Source organism: Corylus avellana, chromosome 9 (assembly GCF_965113065.1).
Source record: "Corylus avellana chromosome 9, dhCorAvel1.hap1.2, whole genome shotgun sequence".
In the NCBI taxonomy this organism is placed as follows: Eukaryota; Viridiplantae; Streptophyta; class Magnoliopsida; order Fagales; family Betulaceae; genus Corylus; species Corylus avellana.
Window position 1 is genome coordinate 3,635,848 of NC_142498.1, and position 16,481 is coordinate 3,652,328.

Genomic DNA, 16,481 nt, shown 5'->3' on the forward strand with positions numbered 1-16,481 from the left:
CTGGTCATTTTTGCAGCCCCAAATTTATTTATTTGTTCATAAAAAATAAAAATAAAAAAATAAAAATTAGGGGCAATATGGGAATTTTGGGATAGTATTGGTCAAATTGAAAAAAATTGAAACTTTGTGGGGGTGGATTGCAAAAATTGAAACTTTGGTGTTCAAATTGAAAAACGCTGTCAACTTTGAGTGGTAAACTGTAATTTTCCCTTATTTTTTTATAAACACATTCTGTTGATTGTTGATGCAATAGTTTTGTTGTTTTTCTTCTTTTTTTCGTTTTTTTTTTTTTTTTTTTTTCTATTTTCTAAAAAAAAAACTTGTGTACCTCTTCTTTTTTTTTAATTGGATAAACAAAACAAAGAATCGTTGTTTGTCAAATAAAAAATTCTAACATGGAAGTAAGTTTTTTTATTTTATTTTATTTTATTTTTGCCTAACTTGTGCACAGATCTTTGTCCACCTATAAGAGTACCCTATGTATTAATCATTTTCTTTTTTGCATGTGAATTTGAGCAAAGTCAAAGCTCCAAAGTAATTAACACACGAACTCATGCAAGACAATGATCAAAACTATTGATATACTTTTCTTCCGAAATTTTCTTTTTTATTAATGTTTGAATTAGGTTGATTGTGTTATCATAGTGATGATTGTCAAAGTCTTGTTTGGTAACAAAAACTGAATTTTGGAGGAGACTCCATATTCAATAAGTCGTCATCTTCTTCTTCTTCATCTCTTAACTAATCTAACTGGATTGTATTATTTTAACCAGTTTACAGACAGTTAGTTATTTTGGGTTTAAACCTATGATTTAGGCCATCCACAAGCGACACTCACATTGACAGTCAATGCAAAACTTCATAATTGTTAGGCTCTTTGATGTGCTCTAGTATTTTGGCATAGGCATGTGATTAAGTGCAAGAAAATGTAAAGTCTCATTCATGATGTTGAATTTTTATTTTTTATTTTTATGTGGTCAACATGGTGTTGATAATTTTTTTATTAGCACATTATGTTAATTGTTGATGCAATAATGATTTTGTTCTTTCTCTCATTTTTTTTTTTTAAAAAAAGTTATTTGTATTTGGCTCAACAAAACATAGAATCAATTAATACTTGTTCAGTTGTTTGTCAAATAAATTTATTTAACATGCATGTAAGTAAGTTCGTATTTTATTTTTTTGCTTAACTTGTGCACATATTTCTTATAATTATAAGAAAAATAAGTTATATTAGTTGTATGAAATAAAACGATTTACTGAGTAAAAAAAAAATTAGCCCGCAAGAAAAAAAAAAAAAAAATCATGTGGCCGGTAATTAATTTTCTTTTTTGGATGTGAATTTGAGCAATAGACACAATAACTCACGCACGACAATGAGTAATTAACACAATAACTCACGCACGACAATGACAATGACCAAAACTATTGATTGAGATACTTAATTATCTTTCTAAATTTTGTTTCTACGTACGTTTGAGGTTAATTGTAATTTGTTGATTGTGTTATCAGCTAGCGATTAATTGTTCGATAACAAAAATGGAAAGAAAGCAAATGAGCCATTTAATCGACATAGAAGACCCTCATGTTCCATTGGAAGCTTCAATGGGAAAGGAGTTTCAAAGCTTGTCTCTCTTATCCCCTGCATGTAGCATCTATAGAGTTCCTGACCGACTACGTCATCTCAAGCAAAAAACCTATAAACCAAAGGTTGTCTCCATTGGCCCCCTACGTCATGGTGGTAGTGAAGCCTTGAAAGCCATGGAAGAACATAAAATGAGGTACCTGCGAGATTTCGTTGGACGGACTGGGAAAACCTTGAAGTTCTTTATTGACATTGTAAAGGAGAAGGAAGCAAAACTTCGTGATTGTTATGCAGAAACCATTGAGTTTAATAGTGAAAAATTTGTCAAAATCATTCTGGTGGATGCTGCCTTCATCCTTGAGGTCTTACTCAAGTCCTCCAACCCTAAACTCCTAGAAGAAAACGACCGCATATTTAACAAACCCTGGTTGATACAAGATGTTTGGGCCGACATGCTTTTGCTTGAAAATCAGCTTCCCTTCTTCATTCTTGAGCATCTTTTCAACTCCTACAACAATGAGACAAAGACAATTACACTCAATCAACTTACAGTAGTCTTTTTCCAAAACCGAATGGAGTCGCCGGGCATTAAATACAGATGGGAAGAAATCTTGTGTGGTGATTTCAAAATCGAACATTTTGTTGATCTCCTACGACACGTGCAATTTAAGCCTGATGATGATGACGTGGCAACTCGTAGAAATATGAAACCGCTTCGAACACTAACCACCCCCAGCGCGACAGAGCTACACGAGGCTGGAGTGTTGTTTAAGGTGCGGAAAGACAGCAAAAGTCTATTCGACATAAAATTCCATAATGGGAAACTAGAAATCCCGAGTTTTATTTTAAGCGATGAGAAAGAATACTCAATCAGAAATTCGCTTGCATTTGAGCAATGCCATTGTAGCGAGAACTACATAAATGACTATGTTATCCTTATAGGTCGCCTTGTTGAAACACGCAACGATATAGACTTATTGGTGAAGCAGGGGATTATTGAGAATAGGATTAGCAACAGCCGAGATGGGTCACTTCTGTTAAACAAGCTTGCCGATGCGGCTATTTTGGACCAGGATAACTTCTATTTTGCTACTCTTTTTGAGGAGTTGTACAAATACTACAACACCTCATGGCACAAATGGAAGGCACACTTGAAACAAAGATATTTCAAAACACCATGGGCTGGCGTTTCGCTTTTAGCAGCTGTTTTTCTGCTTATTCTCACTATCGTACAAACGGTGTGTTCTTTGGCTTCGCTTTTCCCGACACTTAATCCTTCTTCTAATTAGTTCAGATTATGTATACTTGTTGTGTTTATATTTGTGTGGGTTAAAATATTCTCATGCCCTTCTAGTTCTGTCAAGAACAAGTTTTCTTTTGTATTGAATATTTGATAAGATGCATTCGTTTTGTGAAATAAATATACTAGTGTTGGTGTACCAACATTTTACCACTTAAAATGATCTTCATTGAGTGCTAAATGCTAATAAATTAATCAAGTTAAGCTTTAGTCAAGTTAAAACTTCCATTTTGATGCTTCACAAATCTATGCCTCGTCATAAAAAAAAGATGAATCTTGATATCAACCTTTTGGCCTCAAAAGATAGCTTTCACTACTTACAACTGATTCACCAACATTACTCATTGCCAACACTACCCAAAAAAAAAAAAAAAATTCCATTACGAATGACTTTTAGCAATGACATGCAAGTCATTGTTGATAAATCCTCGCAAATACTTCGACATTATTGCTCATTAGCGACAACTTTGAGTCGTTGTTGATATCTCCTTATCAGTGATGACTTTTGTCGTTGCTGATAATGTTTAGGGTCATTACTAATAGATTCAGAACCCAAAACGAAATGTCGACGGTTATAATAAGTTATCAGCAATGACTTAAAGTTGTCACTAATATCTTATTATTATGAGAAATGATTCACGTCAATATTTTTCTCATATCACCTCATAAATTCAATAAATCAACCATTAGATTTGTGGGATCTACCATTAAATTTGTGTGGGGTCAACATAAGTCTACAAATGTAATGGTTGATTTGTAAGATGAGATGAAAAAAACATTGACATGAATCATTTCTCTATTATTAGCAACAACTTTAAGTCGTTGCGTGGATTGGCCTCAAAGCCACCTACCTAATTGTGGACTAGGTCGTAAGATAGGATCATATAAGATAAATGAATCACACTGCTGGTAGCCTTGACATCCATCTCTTCTCACTCATCATAATCCATCTTCTAGGGTTTCTCTGTTTTTTTCCATAACACTTTGTAGACTCATTATTGAATAAAAAGATTTTTCATCGTTCTCTGTCAAAGAGAGAAGGTGTTCTTGTCATTGAACTTCCTCACTTCATACTTGATACTTATGAAAAAAATAGTTAAAAGAAAAAAAAAAAAAATCACTCAAAATCCAAAGGTCCAATACACCCAAATGTCCCACTTAGACAAAAGGGATTCTTCCTCCAAGGAAAAAACAAAAGTAAAATCTTTTTTTTTTCTAGAACGAACAACGACTATGGGCTCATTTGGGTGTGCGGATTTTTTTTTTTTTTTTTTTTTGTATTATTTGGTTCTTTAAAATTGTGAATATCAATAACAAAAAACATGTTTGGGTCAACATCAAAAAGAAAAAAGAAAGAAAAAAAAATTGAGGTAGTTTTTAACCACCACTAGGGGTGATTGGGCGACCCCCGAAACAGATGGAGCCCTCCTTGTGACCCCTGTGTTGACCTACGGTTGTGGGTCATCGCTAGACCCTGTCGTGGGTCTCCATCAAACACAACGTCTGTCACTTTACTCACGCTGAAATTTTTTTTTTTTTTTAAATGTAATTTTATAAAGGTATAAGAGTCATTATAGTTATTTACATTATGATTTAGCCCCAAACCCTAACGGTAGGTGGGACATTACATTTTTTAAAAAAAAAAAAAGTTGGATACCCTAAATTAAGAGTTTTTCAAGCTTAAGGAGGTGATAGCAAAAGCAATGAAAGTTTATGGGTGTTAAATGAAGTTTTTCTTAACTCTTTATATTTACTTGTCCCTTGCTTTCCTCAAACCCAAATTCCACTTATATAACAAAATATTGTAATGGTGGTAAACAAAACTTAAGGTCCGTTTGAGTTTGCGAATTCAAAAAGTGGGATTTAAAAATAGCGATTTTAAATGTGATTTTTAAAATGCAATAAACGTTTTACAAAATAGCAGTTTGGCATTTAATACCGTAGTTTACTCTTTAAAATTGTGTGTGTTCAAAAAGCACTTCCCTACTTGCTATTTGAAAACGCAGAATTTCTAAGTTTTCAAATCACAATCTTTTAAAAACGCCATCACAAACAATTCATTTTCTGCGATTTGATTTAAAATCACATTTTTTATCTATAAAACTGCAATGTCAAACACACCCTTAAAATCACACTTTTAAAATCACATTTTCTACTATAGTGGCACGTCACCAATTTCTGCCAATGTTATTTGTGACGTGTCACAAGTCACAAGTCACAAATAATTTTAATTTCAATTTTTTTTTTGTTTTATTTTTCACTTGTTTGATCCTATTTTTTATTTTTTTTCAAGTTGGTTACGTGTCAAAATTGACACGTCACTAAAAAACTTGATGACGTGTTATGAAGTAACACGTCACCAATTGGTAATGTGTGAAAAAACCCAGTACTGTAGACTCGTTACTAAATCCCCATTTTTTTTTAGTGTTAGCCCATTAACACATTTATTCTCCTTGTGTAACTTCTTCCGTTGTATTTTCCCGTAAAGGTGATCAATTTTAGACTTAGGGAGCTTGGAAAGGTAAAGAATGAAGTTGGATTCTAAGATTTAATTGGTGGGAAGGTTTTGGTATTTTCCTTGTCCTTTCCTAGTTTCCAAGCAACACATTTGTTCTAATTATCTCCTTATTTCTATATGTCACATGCTTGTGGGCTTAGGCAAGAATAGGATCTTTCCCTCCCTTAGCTCTATTACCAAATTCATTTTCTCAATCTCTCCGAAATTTGAAGCACAAAGTTGATTGAAAAAGATCCTATTATTCATTTTCACGAGTCTAGCTTCAATTAAGCTTCCCTTACATTTTTAAGATGCATTGTCAAATCTTAAACTTGATGTTGTCGTTTATACCACGCCGGTTTGCTCTTCTTTTTTCTTTTATGAGAAAACTATACTTATCTTACTCGAACTACTGCTCAATTTACAATGTTCTCTTAAATTTTGAAAGGTTGCAATCGACCCTCTCAAACTACCGGATACTTTCACTTTGCCCTTTCTGTCAGCATTTTATATTATCTTGAACGGAAACTACAACACATGACCCACAAATGGTATAAAGTGTCAATTATACCCTCTATTAGATGTGTGAAAATACAGTTATACCCTTAGCTAGAATAAAAAATAATAAAAAGCAAAAATGGAATCATTTATATACTCGGAGTATTTTTGTTTTTTTTTTAAAAAAAAAAAAAAAAAATCTTTATCTTCATTTTTCAAAGCATTTCAAATTTCAACATTTTCATTATCTTTCTTTTATTGATGGTGTACAAAAAGGAGGTCGGATAGGACTGTATCCCTTTCAAACTCTTTTTTGTTGCGTATACAAAATGATGCTTTCAAAGATTAAATACATATTGTTTAGTTTGAAATAGAAACAGTATAGACAAAGTTTTTTTTTAATTTATTTTTTTCAAAAAAAAAAAAAAAAGCCCGCTTTTTAAAAAAAGGAAAAAGAAAAAAGAAAAAAGAAAAAGGAAGAACTTTAAAAAGCTCAAGTAATTTTTTCGTGCATTGAGTTGGATAAAAAGTTCCCTTGTTTTTGCTACCATTGACTGTTACAGTGTTGATTAGTTTTCAACTCTCGTACTTAATCCATTGAATTGTCTGGTTTTGAGAGCTTCTGGGACCCGACTGACATTTAAATTCATCTTTTAAGATGTTCATGTTGTTCTTTCATCAGCAAGATCAGTCTGTCATATGTCTTGTCTTTGTTAGATTGAGATGCACCCAGAAAATAATACAAAGCAGCAGAAATTATGTTTCATTCCTGAATTCGAAAGAATTGTTCCCTAGGCCTCACCCTGAAATTTTGGGTATAAATTATATATAATTTATTTCATGGGAAAATGCTTGATGGAACACCTCATTCCCATGTTAAAAAGATGAGTAATTTACAAGAAATGGGTGGTTTGTAAAGACATTTATAGGTCTTAAAGTTCGACATTGAACGTAAAAAAACTCTAAATTATTTAGTTTTTTTTTTAGAATGATAGCGCAAATACCTACTTTTTTTGGGTCATTACAAATAGTATCCGAGTAACCTAAAAACACCATGTAGTAATGGAGCACTGCATGATGTGACGCGCTCATGATGGGTACTAAGTCATATGTTTATTCATAATTTTGTGATATTAGGCTTTATAAGTGATTATAGAGAATAATAGCGTATAGCTTCATGTCCTACAATTTTCTTTATAATTTTCTTATAATTTGACGTGACAATCTATGATCAATAAAATGATTAAAAATGTATGGTTAACAAATCAATCACTAACTAATTAAATTAATAAGTAACTTCACTTTAGACCTATGAATTACCATACGATTTAAGAAACCTCCCCAAACTTCAAAACCTCTCAATTTAAACCCCTAAGCTTTCAATTGCAATCAATTTGAACCCATCGTTAAAAGTGAGACAATGATGTCTATACCCCTGACTTTTTTATAAAATTTCAAATTAAAAAATAAAAAATAAATAAAGTTAAAAAAAATCATGAATATTTTGGTCTTTTTGGGGTAAATCAGGGAAGTTAACGGCTAAATATGATGGAGTGGTTCAAATTGACTGCAATTGAAAGTTCAGAGGTCCAAATTGAGAGATTTTAAAGTTTGGAAGGCCTTCTCAAATCGTGTGATAATTCAGGGGTCTAAAGTGAAGTTATCCTTAAATTAATAAACCAATGCTTTTACTTAATTTCTTTTACTAATTATAAATTGTGGCATAAATTTGTAAAAGAACTTTTAATAAAAGCCATAGTACTTTTTATCTTGAAAAAAAAAAAAAAAACAAAAAGCTATAGTACTTAGATTCACTTATAAATAATGGGAAACTTCACTGAAGACTCCTGAACTTCCACCCAATTTGATAAACCCCCCTTAAACTTCAAAATCTCTCAATTTAGTTCACTGAACTTTCAATTGCTCTCAATTTGGATCCCTCCTTCAGATTTTAAACGTTACATGACGCTTATACCCCTGAGTTTTGTATAAAATTATAACTTCCAAAACGTTTTTTTTTTTATTTTAAAACAAAAAACAAAAAAACAAAAATCAGGGATATTTTAGTCTTTTTTTGTATTTTTAACTGCTAAAATTAACGGAGTGGTCCAAATTGAGAGCAATTGAAAGTTCAGGTGACTAAATTGAGAGATTTTGAAGTTTAAGGGAGGTATTTCAAAACGAGTAAAAGTTTAGGGGTCTTCAGTGAAGTTTCCCCTAAATATTAGAATATTTTCATTGTTCTTAGCTTCTTCTATTTTTTTTTTTTTTTCTAACAAAATTACAAGGACAATATCACATTGAGTTGTTAATTCGATTTCCATTTTGTCTCCAATAAGATTATTTATATCTAGTGAATGAATTATGGTATCCTTTTCTTTTCTTTTACCAAACTTTGATCATGGGCAAAGCACACATTTGACCACCCAGTCAAAGAAGGCTGGGAAATGAATTATGGTATGCACTTGCTATTGTTCACACCATGGTAGTAACCCACGGGCAAAAAATAATTGTCGGGATCACATTTCATAAGGTGGAGATGAGCTTAAAGTCATCTATTAGCTAAGGTACTACAATTTTTATTATAAAATCATTTACAAATTAATATGACAATTCATAGAGTTAAATAATTAAGATCAATCGATCAGCCATATTTATTGCTTAATTATTTCATCAATAATAAGCTTCCACATCAGTTTGTAAGAAACTGTCTAAGAATTATGGTAACTCCAAACAATTTTTTATTATCATGGTTTCTCTAGCCAATTTCAAAAAATCTTAAAACTTTAGTGGTTGAAATTTCTACATTATATTCACTAGAGGTGGCAATACATATTTACGTGTTGAATTTGTGTCATATATATATATATATATATATAATTAAACGGATCAAATGTTTTAAATGGGTTGAGTTGATGTCGGATTATCAAATAGCTATAAGTATTAAGCAACATGTGTGTTTAAAAAGATGGGTTCACGATAAGACAAACCGAAATGATGATTAATGCAATGGACTGAAAATGGCACAAAAACCTCAATAAGAAACTCGAAAGCCACGTGATATGATTGAATGGGCAGTACTTATATACCTAGCCTTCACTAACACCAACAAAGCAAATGAAGTAACATAAAGTTAGGCTTAAAGTGAAACAAAGAATCTTGCTAAAAGCTAAATAATGGAGTGTAGTAGCAGGCATTATTAATGAATGTGTGGCTACTTTTTGACCAACAATTTTGCACTTAAACATGCCTTTGAGGTCAATGAGGGAACCCATGAAAGGTTTAAGCTTGAAAAGCTTTGGAATCCAATGCTCATCATGCTTTAAAGTATGTTCAACAAGATCTTCTTGGTTGGAAGTTCATGAAATCAACAAATTAATTAATGATGTTTGTGATAAGAATTACTTCATTGGCGTGACAATTCATCTTTTCTTTAACCATTGGAATGGCAGATAATGATTGCATGTATAACCCATCAAAGGAAAAGAAAAGAAAAATAAAATAAAAAACAAGATATTTTTATTTATTTATTTATTTCACTTTATCTATGTTTGATGAAGTACCCAGACAAATCATGATATTTCGCCTTTCCTTGTGATAATACTTGAACAAAGAATCTTGAAATATTAATTTACTATTCTGCCATGAGAGCAGAGAGTAGTCAAATCAAGAAAGCAGGTGTTCGAATAGGTCCCCAACTCCCAACTCATTCAAACCCTTTTTGGGTCGGGTTAATTAATCTCATAGAAGGTGGGTGGGATGATCGGGTTGGAAGTCGAAATATGGATAGGATTATGGCCCGCTTCCAACTCAACCCGACCACCATATTATAATATGGTATCCACTCTCTCACTTGGTCACCGCGGCCACTATGTTCGAGTTTGTGGTTGTACGATGGCCATGTGACCTCTAGTACCCACTGACTTTCAAGCTGATATTGTTTGGATCGACTTGATTCAAAAAATAGGTGGTGCAAGATGAGATCGAAAGCCAAAAAATAGGCTTTTGATTCTTGTTGAGTCGGATGTTAGAATTGGACATTTTGACACTGATCGAGTCGATGCCCAACCCTACTTTTGGAATGATTTTTAGAGATTGCTTATAGGTGTTATCCTCCATTCTCTATCATTCTCAAAATTACTTAACAAAAAAAGAAATGGAATGAAAGAACGGTGGTGTGGATATAAATAACTACCATGCATAGGCCAACTCAAACAGCCTTTACATGAAAAATAATTAGGTAACTGTAGTTGGCCGTGAGTCATAGATTATTCATTATCCTGGATCATGGCCATCTGGCCATGATCCAGGATAATGAATAATCTATGACTCACCATCAAATCACACAATCACCCTCATAAAATAAATTCAGTCAATAGCTCTCAGTATCTTCTGCACAATGAAACCATATATCATCATCAATCATCAACAGCTTGCAATGTAACCAATAAGGATAACTACAAATCATTGGCACCTATGTTACCATAATTGACTATTTTTTAAGGATTCTTTCTCATTAAAAGGAGCACACATTCTTGAAAGTAGGGCATCTCTCCCTGTTGATAATGGCTCAAATTGTCAACAAGTGTGAAGATAATTGCTGGAAAATATCAATATTCAAGTTGGTGGGCTCAAGTTCTATTTATCTATAAGAGGATAAGGTTAGTTTTAAAAGGAGTCCAAGAACTACTTGGAATTGAATTTTTTGGAGAAAACGTGTGTGGATAAACATATAGGCTGTAATGCTTATCTTCATCATAGAAAAGACTTTGTATTCATGATGGTTTCGTTCTCCCAACAACAATTGAATTAAAATTGTTCTCCTATTTTTCGTGATTAAGCTTCTATAAAAGGATATGTAGTCCTTGTTGAGATTATCCGAAAAATCCAAATTGGTGAAAGCACTTTGTGGCATTTACAAAGTGTAGAAAGTTTTTCTTTACTGGGTATTTGAGAGGGGCAGTTGAGTGGGGTGTACAAGGGGTTAAGGGCTTGGATTTGGGATATTAAACTTGAATGGTTCAGGCTTGTACCATTGTACTCAATATTTCTCAATAGTAAAGAAGGAGACCGAATCACGCCCCGTGGACGTAGGCATATTGCCGAACCACGTAAACTATTTGTGTACGTGTGTGATTGGTGTGTGTTCTCGTGTGTTTTATTTTCAAACTTGTCTTTCGCATAAAGGGCTGGTGGGAAATTAGTCGCCAATTAATTATCAATTTTTCCAACAATTGGTATCAGAGCTTGGTTGCGAATTTCTACTCATTAAAAAGAAGGGTTAAATACCTCAAACCCCCTTAGGGTTTAACAACTTTATTTTTTCCCCCCTGGGGTTCACTTTTATCACAGGACCCCCCCTGGGGTTTTGATAAAGACCAATTTAGTCCATCCATTAGTTGACCGTTAAGATTGACACGTGGACCAATCAGATGTTGACACGTGGCACCTATTTAAATTTTTTTAAAAAAAAAAATTAATTAATTAACAAAAAAAATGTATTTTTTTTTAAAAAAAAAAAAAAACTACCCAGGGGGTGGCTCGGTGATGCAGCGTAGAAGGGATAAATATTTCTAAGATTGTGAGACTATCACAAGAATCAAAGAAATCTTCTTAAAAACTATAGATTCTATCTATGGTTTAAGGAAAAACACAAAGAAACTCAACTCTGAGTAATTCTTATTAAACAAACTCAATAATAATCATAAACTGAATTGTTAAAGGCTATAAGCATATATTTATAGCCCAAGACTCCTCGTCCTAAGATAACAATGAAATAGAGTTAATTTAGAAGTCTACGAAAGACAACTAAACCAAATAAAAGACTAACAAAGAAACTTAATTCAAATAAAGACTGAAAGATAAGATAGAATAAACGACTAACAAAGAAACCTAATAAAAGACTAAAAGATAAAATAAGATAAGATAAAATAAGCCATTCTAAACTATATCTGCATCATTCTCCCCTGGTTGAACAGAATTCGACCTCGAATTCGAATCCTCATTCGGCGAATCACCGGTGAATGGTACAAGGTGTTTGACATTGAAAACGTCAGATGTCTTGATATAACTAGGTAGGTTCAACCGGTACGCATTTGAATTGATCTTCTCTATAATCTCTACCGGACCAATCTTGCGGGCAGCCAACTTGTTATACTCGCCAACAGAAAACCTATCTTTAGTTAACACAGCCCACACAAAATCCCCTTCCTCGAACTCAACAGCACGACGCTTTTTATCCGCATTCTCCTTATACTTTGCGGTAGATTGTTGTAAATTCTGGATGGTGAACTTGTGACCTGCGTGTATCTGAGCTATTAAGTCCTCAGCTGTAGCATGCGGCCGCTTCAAATCGGGAAGAGGAACCAAATCCAATGGGGCACGAGGATTACTCCCATAAATGATGGTAAATGGGCTAAGGCCAGTGCTCCGGTTAGTGGAACGGTTGTAGGCGAACTTGGCTTGGAACAATTTTTGATCCCATGATTTGATATTCTCCCCCACCAAGCTTCGAAGTAAGGCTCCCAATGACCGGTTAACGACCTCTGTTTGTCCGTCCGTCTGTGGATGATATGCACTGCTGAAATCAAGCCTAGTATGGGATAACCTCCACAAACAGCGCCAGAAGTGGCTAAGAAACCTTGTGTCGCGGTCGGATACGATAGACAATGGCAAACCATGGAGGCGGTAGACCTCTCTGAAATACAATTGGGCGACATTCACCGCATCGGCGGTCTTCTTGCACGCAATGAAATGCACCATTTTTGAAAATCTATCAACAACGACAAAGATTGAATCATTACCTTTTTGGGTTTTAGGTAAGGCTAGCACGAAGTCCATGCTCACGTTGGTCCATAGCCCTTCCGGAATAGGAAGGGGCATATATAACCCGGCATTAGTAGCCGACCCCTTGGACACTTGACATATTCTGCAGCTCTTCACAAATTTGTCCACTTCTTTCCGCATACTCGGCCAATAGAACTGGTCCGCCACCAGTTGTAATGTTTTATCCCTTCCCATGTGACCTTCATAATGGCGCTCATGGATGATTTTCAACCTTAGACTACCTTGAGGAATGCATAATTGAGTACCTTTGAATAGGAACCCATTACACAAATTGAAGTCTCTTCGCTCGCCCGATGACACCTCCTCAATAATAGGACCAAAAAACGGATCACTAGACAAAGAATCTTTTAATAATTCAAAACCGAGTACCTCTGTTTTCATGGTGACTAATAGTGATGATTTCCGACTGAGGGCATCTGCCACTTTGTTCAATGCTTCGGACTTGTGCTTGATTGTGAAGTTGAATTGTTGGACAAAAGCGGCCCATTTAGCATGCCAAGATGACAATTTATCTTGACTGCTGAGGTGTTTAAGTGCTTCATGGTCCGAGTACAAAATGAAGTTGTTGTAGGCGAGGTATGAGCTCCAATGTTTCAGTGCTTGTACTAATGCGTAGAACTCAATATCATAAGTGCTATAATTGAGTTGGGCGCACTTTAACTTCTCACTAAAATAGGCTACCGGTTTGCCTTTTTGGCTGATTACCGCTCCAATTCCTACTTTTGATGCATCACAATGCAACTCAAAAGGTAGGTCAAAATCTGGAAGAACTAGTAAGGGAGCGGTGGTCAATTTGACCTTGATCAACTCGAAGGCAGTGGTGGCTGCTTCACTCCACGAGAATTTACCCGCCTTCATGCATTCCGTAATCGGTGCTAAGATGGTACTAAAGTTGTAAATAAAGCGCCGATAAAAAGATACTAACCCATGAAAACTGCGGACCTCATGTAGTGTAGTGGGGAGAGGCCAATCCCGAACTGCTGCTATCTTTGACTCATCCACCGCTAACCCGTCCTTGGACACCACATACCCAAGAAAAAAGAACGGATTCCGTCATGAAATTGCATTTTGCCGGGGCTGCGTAAAATTTCTCCTTGCGCAAGACACTTAGTACCTCCCTTACATGTTGAAGGTGCTCCTCAATGGTAGAGCTATATATGAGGATATCATCGAAGTAGACGACTACAAACTTTCCAATGAATGGGCGGAATGCCTGATTCATAACTCTCATAAAGGTACTAGGAGCGTTAGATAAGCCAAACGGCATTACTAACCATTCGTAGAGTCCTTCATGTGTCTTGAACGCGGTCTTCCATTCGTCACCAACCCGTACCCGAATTTGATGGTACCCACTCTTCAAGTCTAACTTCGTAAATATTGTTGCCCCACTTAATTGATCTAATAAGTCATCTAATCTAGGAATAGGAAATTTGTACCTTACTGTGATCTTATTGATAGCGCGGCTATCGACACACATTCTCCATGATCCATCTTTCTTAGGTGTAAGCAAAGCTGGAACTGCACATGGGCTCAAGCTTTCCCGGATATGTCCCTTGGTTAGTAACTCTTCCACTTGTCGGCGCAGCTCTTCATGCTCCTTGGGACTCATGCGGTAGTGTGGTCGGTTGGGGAGATTAGAACCGGGCACCAAGTCGATTTGGTGTTGAATGTCGCGAAGAGGCGGCAGCTCTTCCGGTAATTCTTTTGGGAACACATCAGCAAACTCCTCCACTAATCCCTTGATTGCAACTGGGACCTCCTCCTCCGTGGGAGTGCATTCCTTTCCAACTAGGACATATACTTGATTGGAATCACGCATCTCCTTAATGAATTCCCTCTTAGCTAAGAGATTTTGGCCCGCCCCTTTAGAAGGTTTAGGTTTGTCTCCCGGGTTAGGCAAAAGAGTGAGTTTTACATTATCAACCAAAAAACTATAGGTGTTCTTCCTTCCGTCATGATGAGCATTCCTATCATATTGCCAAGGCCTTCCTAGCAATAAGTGGCATGCATCCATGGCCACCACGTCACACCAAGTTTTGTCTTTATATCTTGATCCAATTGAAAAAGTTACAAGGCAACGTTTGGATACTATTACCTCGTTTCCCTTCTTGAGCCACTCCAAGCGGTATGGTGTAGGATGTTTTTCTGTTTCAAGGGCTAATTTTCGGACCGCTTCTTCCGCCACCACGTTTTCACAACTGCCTCCGTCGATGATAAGTTTGCATACTTTTCCCCTTATGGTGCATGTGGAGTGAAAAAGATTGTGGCGCTGCCCATCATCACCTTCCTCCTTACGAGGTGTTAAGCATATTCGTCGTATCATCAAAAGAGGACCGTCATCTCCGGATACAAATTCTCCATCATCGTTCCCATGGTCCTCAATGGTGGTGTCATACTCCTCATCCTCACCTTGTTCATCGAAGGTGTCTCCCGACTCAATAAGCAAACCCTTACCGTATTTGTCCCCTTTTCGGCAATCCGCCATTCGATGGCCTGATTCTCCACATCGAAAGCATTTAGGGCCACTCGTAGTTGCCCCTCGGTTGGATGGACCCATTGTGGTTGGGATCCGGTTTTGAGTTGGGGTTTGCGTGGGGCTTCGAGCCGTGAATGGCCCGCTTGATCGGTTTGTGCTTCCCCCGGTTCCACGGCCAAAAATTCCATAGGACCCTCGTGAGGCCGTTTTCTCAAGCAAGAGTGCTCTTTGATCGGCTTCCGACACATTTTTTGGGTCAAAGAGGTTTAACGAGTCCTGAATTTGGTGACGTAAACCCCCAATGTATCGTGACACTAATTGATCGTCGGTCTCGGCTAGATCAACACGTGTTAGATACTTGTAAAATTCTTCCGTGTATTCGTCCACGGACTTTGACCCTTGGCTCAAGTTTTGCAGCTTTTGATACATAGTTCGAGTGTAATTATAGGGTAAAAAGGCTGGCCTCATATGCTTCAACAGTTTCTCCCACTTGTTGATCTTCGTCTTGCCTTGCCGCCCTCGGGATTGCTTCAATTGCTGCCACCATGCAGCTGCCCTTCCCCGGAATTTTGTTGCGACTAAAGAAACTCGTCGATCGTCAGGCACCCCTTTGAAATCAAGAATTTCTTCAACGGCCGCTACCCAATCCAAGAATTCTTCGGGTTGGAGACCCCCTTGAAATTCTGGAATATCGAGTTTGAAACCGCTTTCCCATCGATTGGCTTGGGCTTGGACGTGGGGTTGATGCCCTTGTACTCCGCGCCTTGCAAAAGGATTCTGGGCTTCATTCTCCGTACGTTGTTCGTCTTCCTCCTCCGAGCTGGTCGGTGAGGGTTGTCGACGGTGCTTATGGCGCCCCTCCGGATTGGCCGCTCGAGCATTGGAGGCTGCAAGTTGGGCCTTCAAATCAGCGACCGTTTCCACCATGAGTTGCCACTGCTCCTCCGTGCGTGTTTCACCTACTACTTCTTCACGTTCATACACGTCCTCCAAATTTGCAAAGCGGTTGCCCCTTCTTCTTGTGTTTGGCGGTGCCATGGAAAGAAAACTGGAGCTCTGATACAACTGATGCAGCGTAGGATTGTGGTGAACAAGAAAAATAGCAAGTAGAAGGGATAAATATTTCTAAGATTGTGAGACTATCACAAGAATCAAATAAATCTTCTTAAAAACTATAGATTCTATCTATGGTTTAAGGAAAAACACAAAGAAACTCAACTCTGAGTAATTCTTATTAAACAAACTCAATAATAATCATAAACTGAATTGTTAAAGGCTA

The 16,481-nt window shown here is 36.3% G+C and overlaps 2 protein-coding genes across 2 annotated transcripts; one reads left to right on the forward strand and one right to left on the reverse strand.

The window, feature by feature from the left end:
* Positions 1–1,554: 1,554 nt before the first annotated feature.
* Positions 1,555–2,874, forward strand: LOC148583598 (UPF0481 protein At3g47200-like). The gene has a single exon (XM_088510463.1). The coding sequence runs from the start codon at positions 1,555–1,557 to the stop codon at positions 2,872–2,874; it is 1,320 nt and encodes a 439-aa protein (XP_088366589.1).
* A 10,846-nt stretch (positions 2,875–13,720) lies between these two features.
* Positions 13,721–16,240, reverse strand: LOC132172053 (uncharacterized). Its single transcript, XM_088510464.1, has one exon. The coding sequence runs from the start codon at positions 16,238–16,240 to the stop codon at positions 13,721–13,723; it is 2,520 nt and encodes an 839-aa protein (XP_088366590.1).
* Positions 16,241–16,481: the final 241 nt, after the last annotated feature.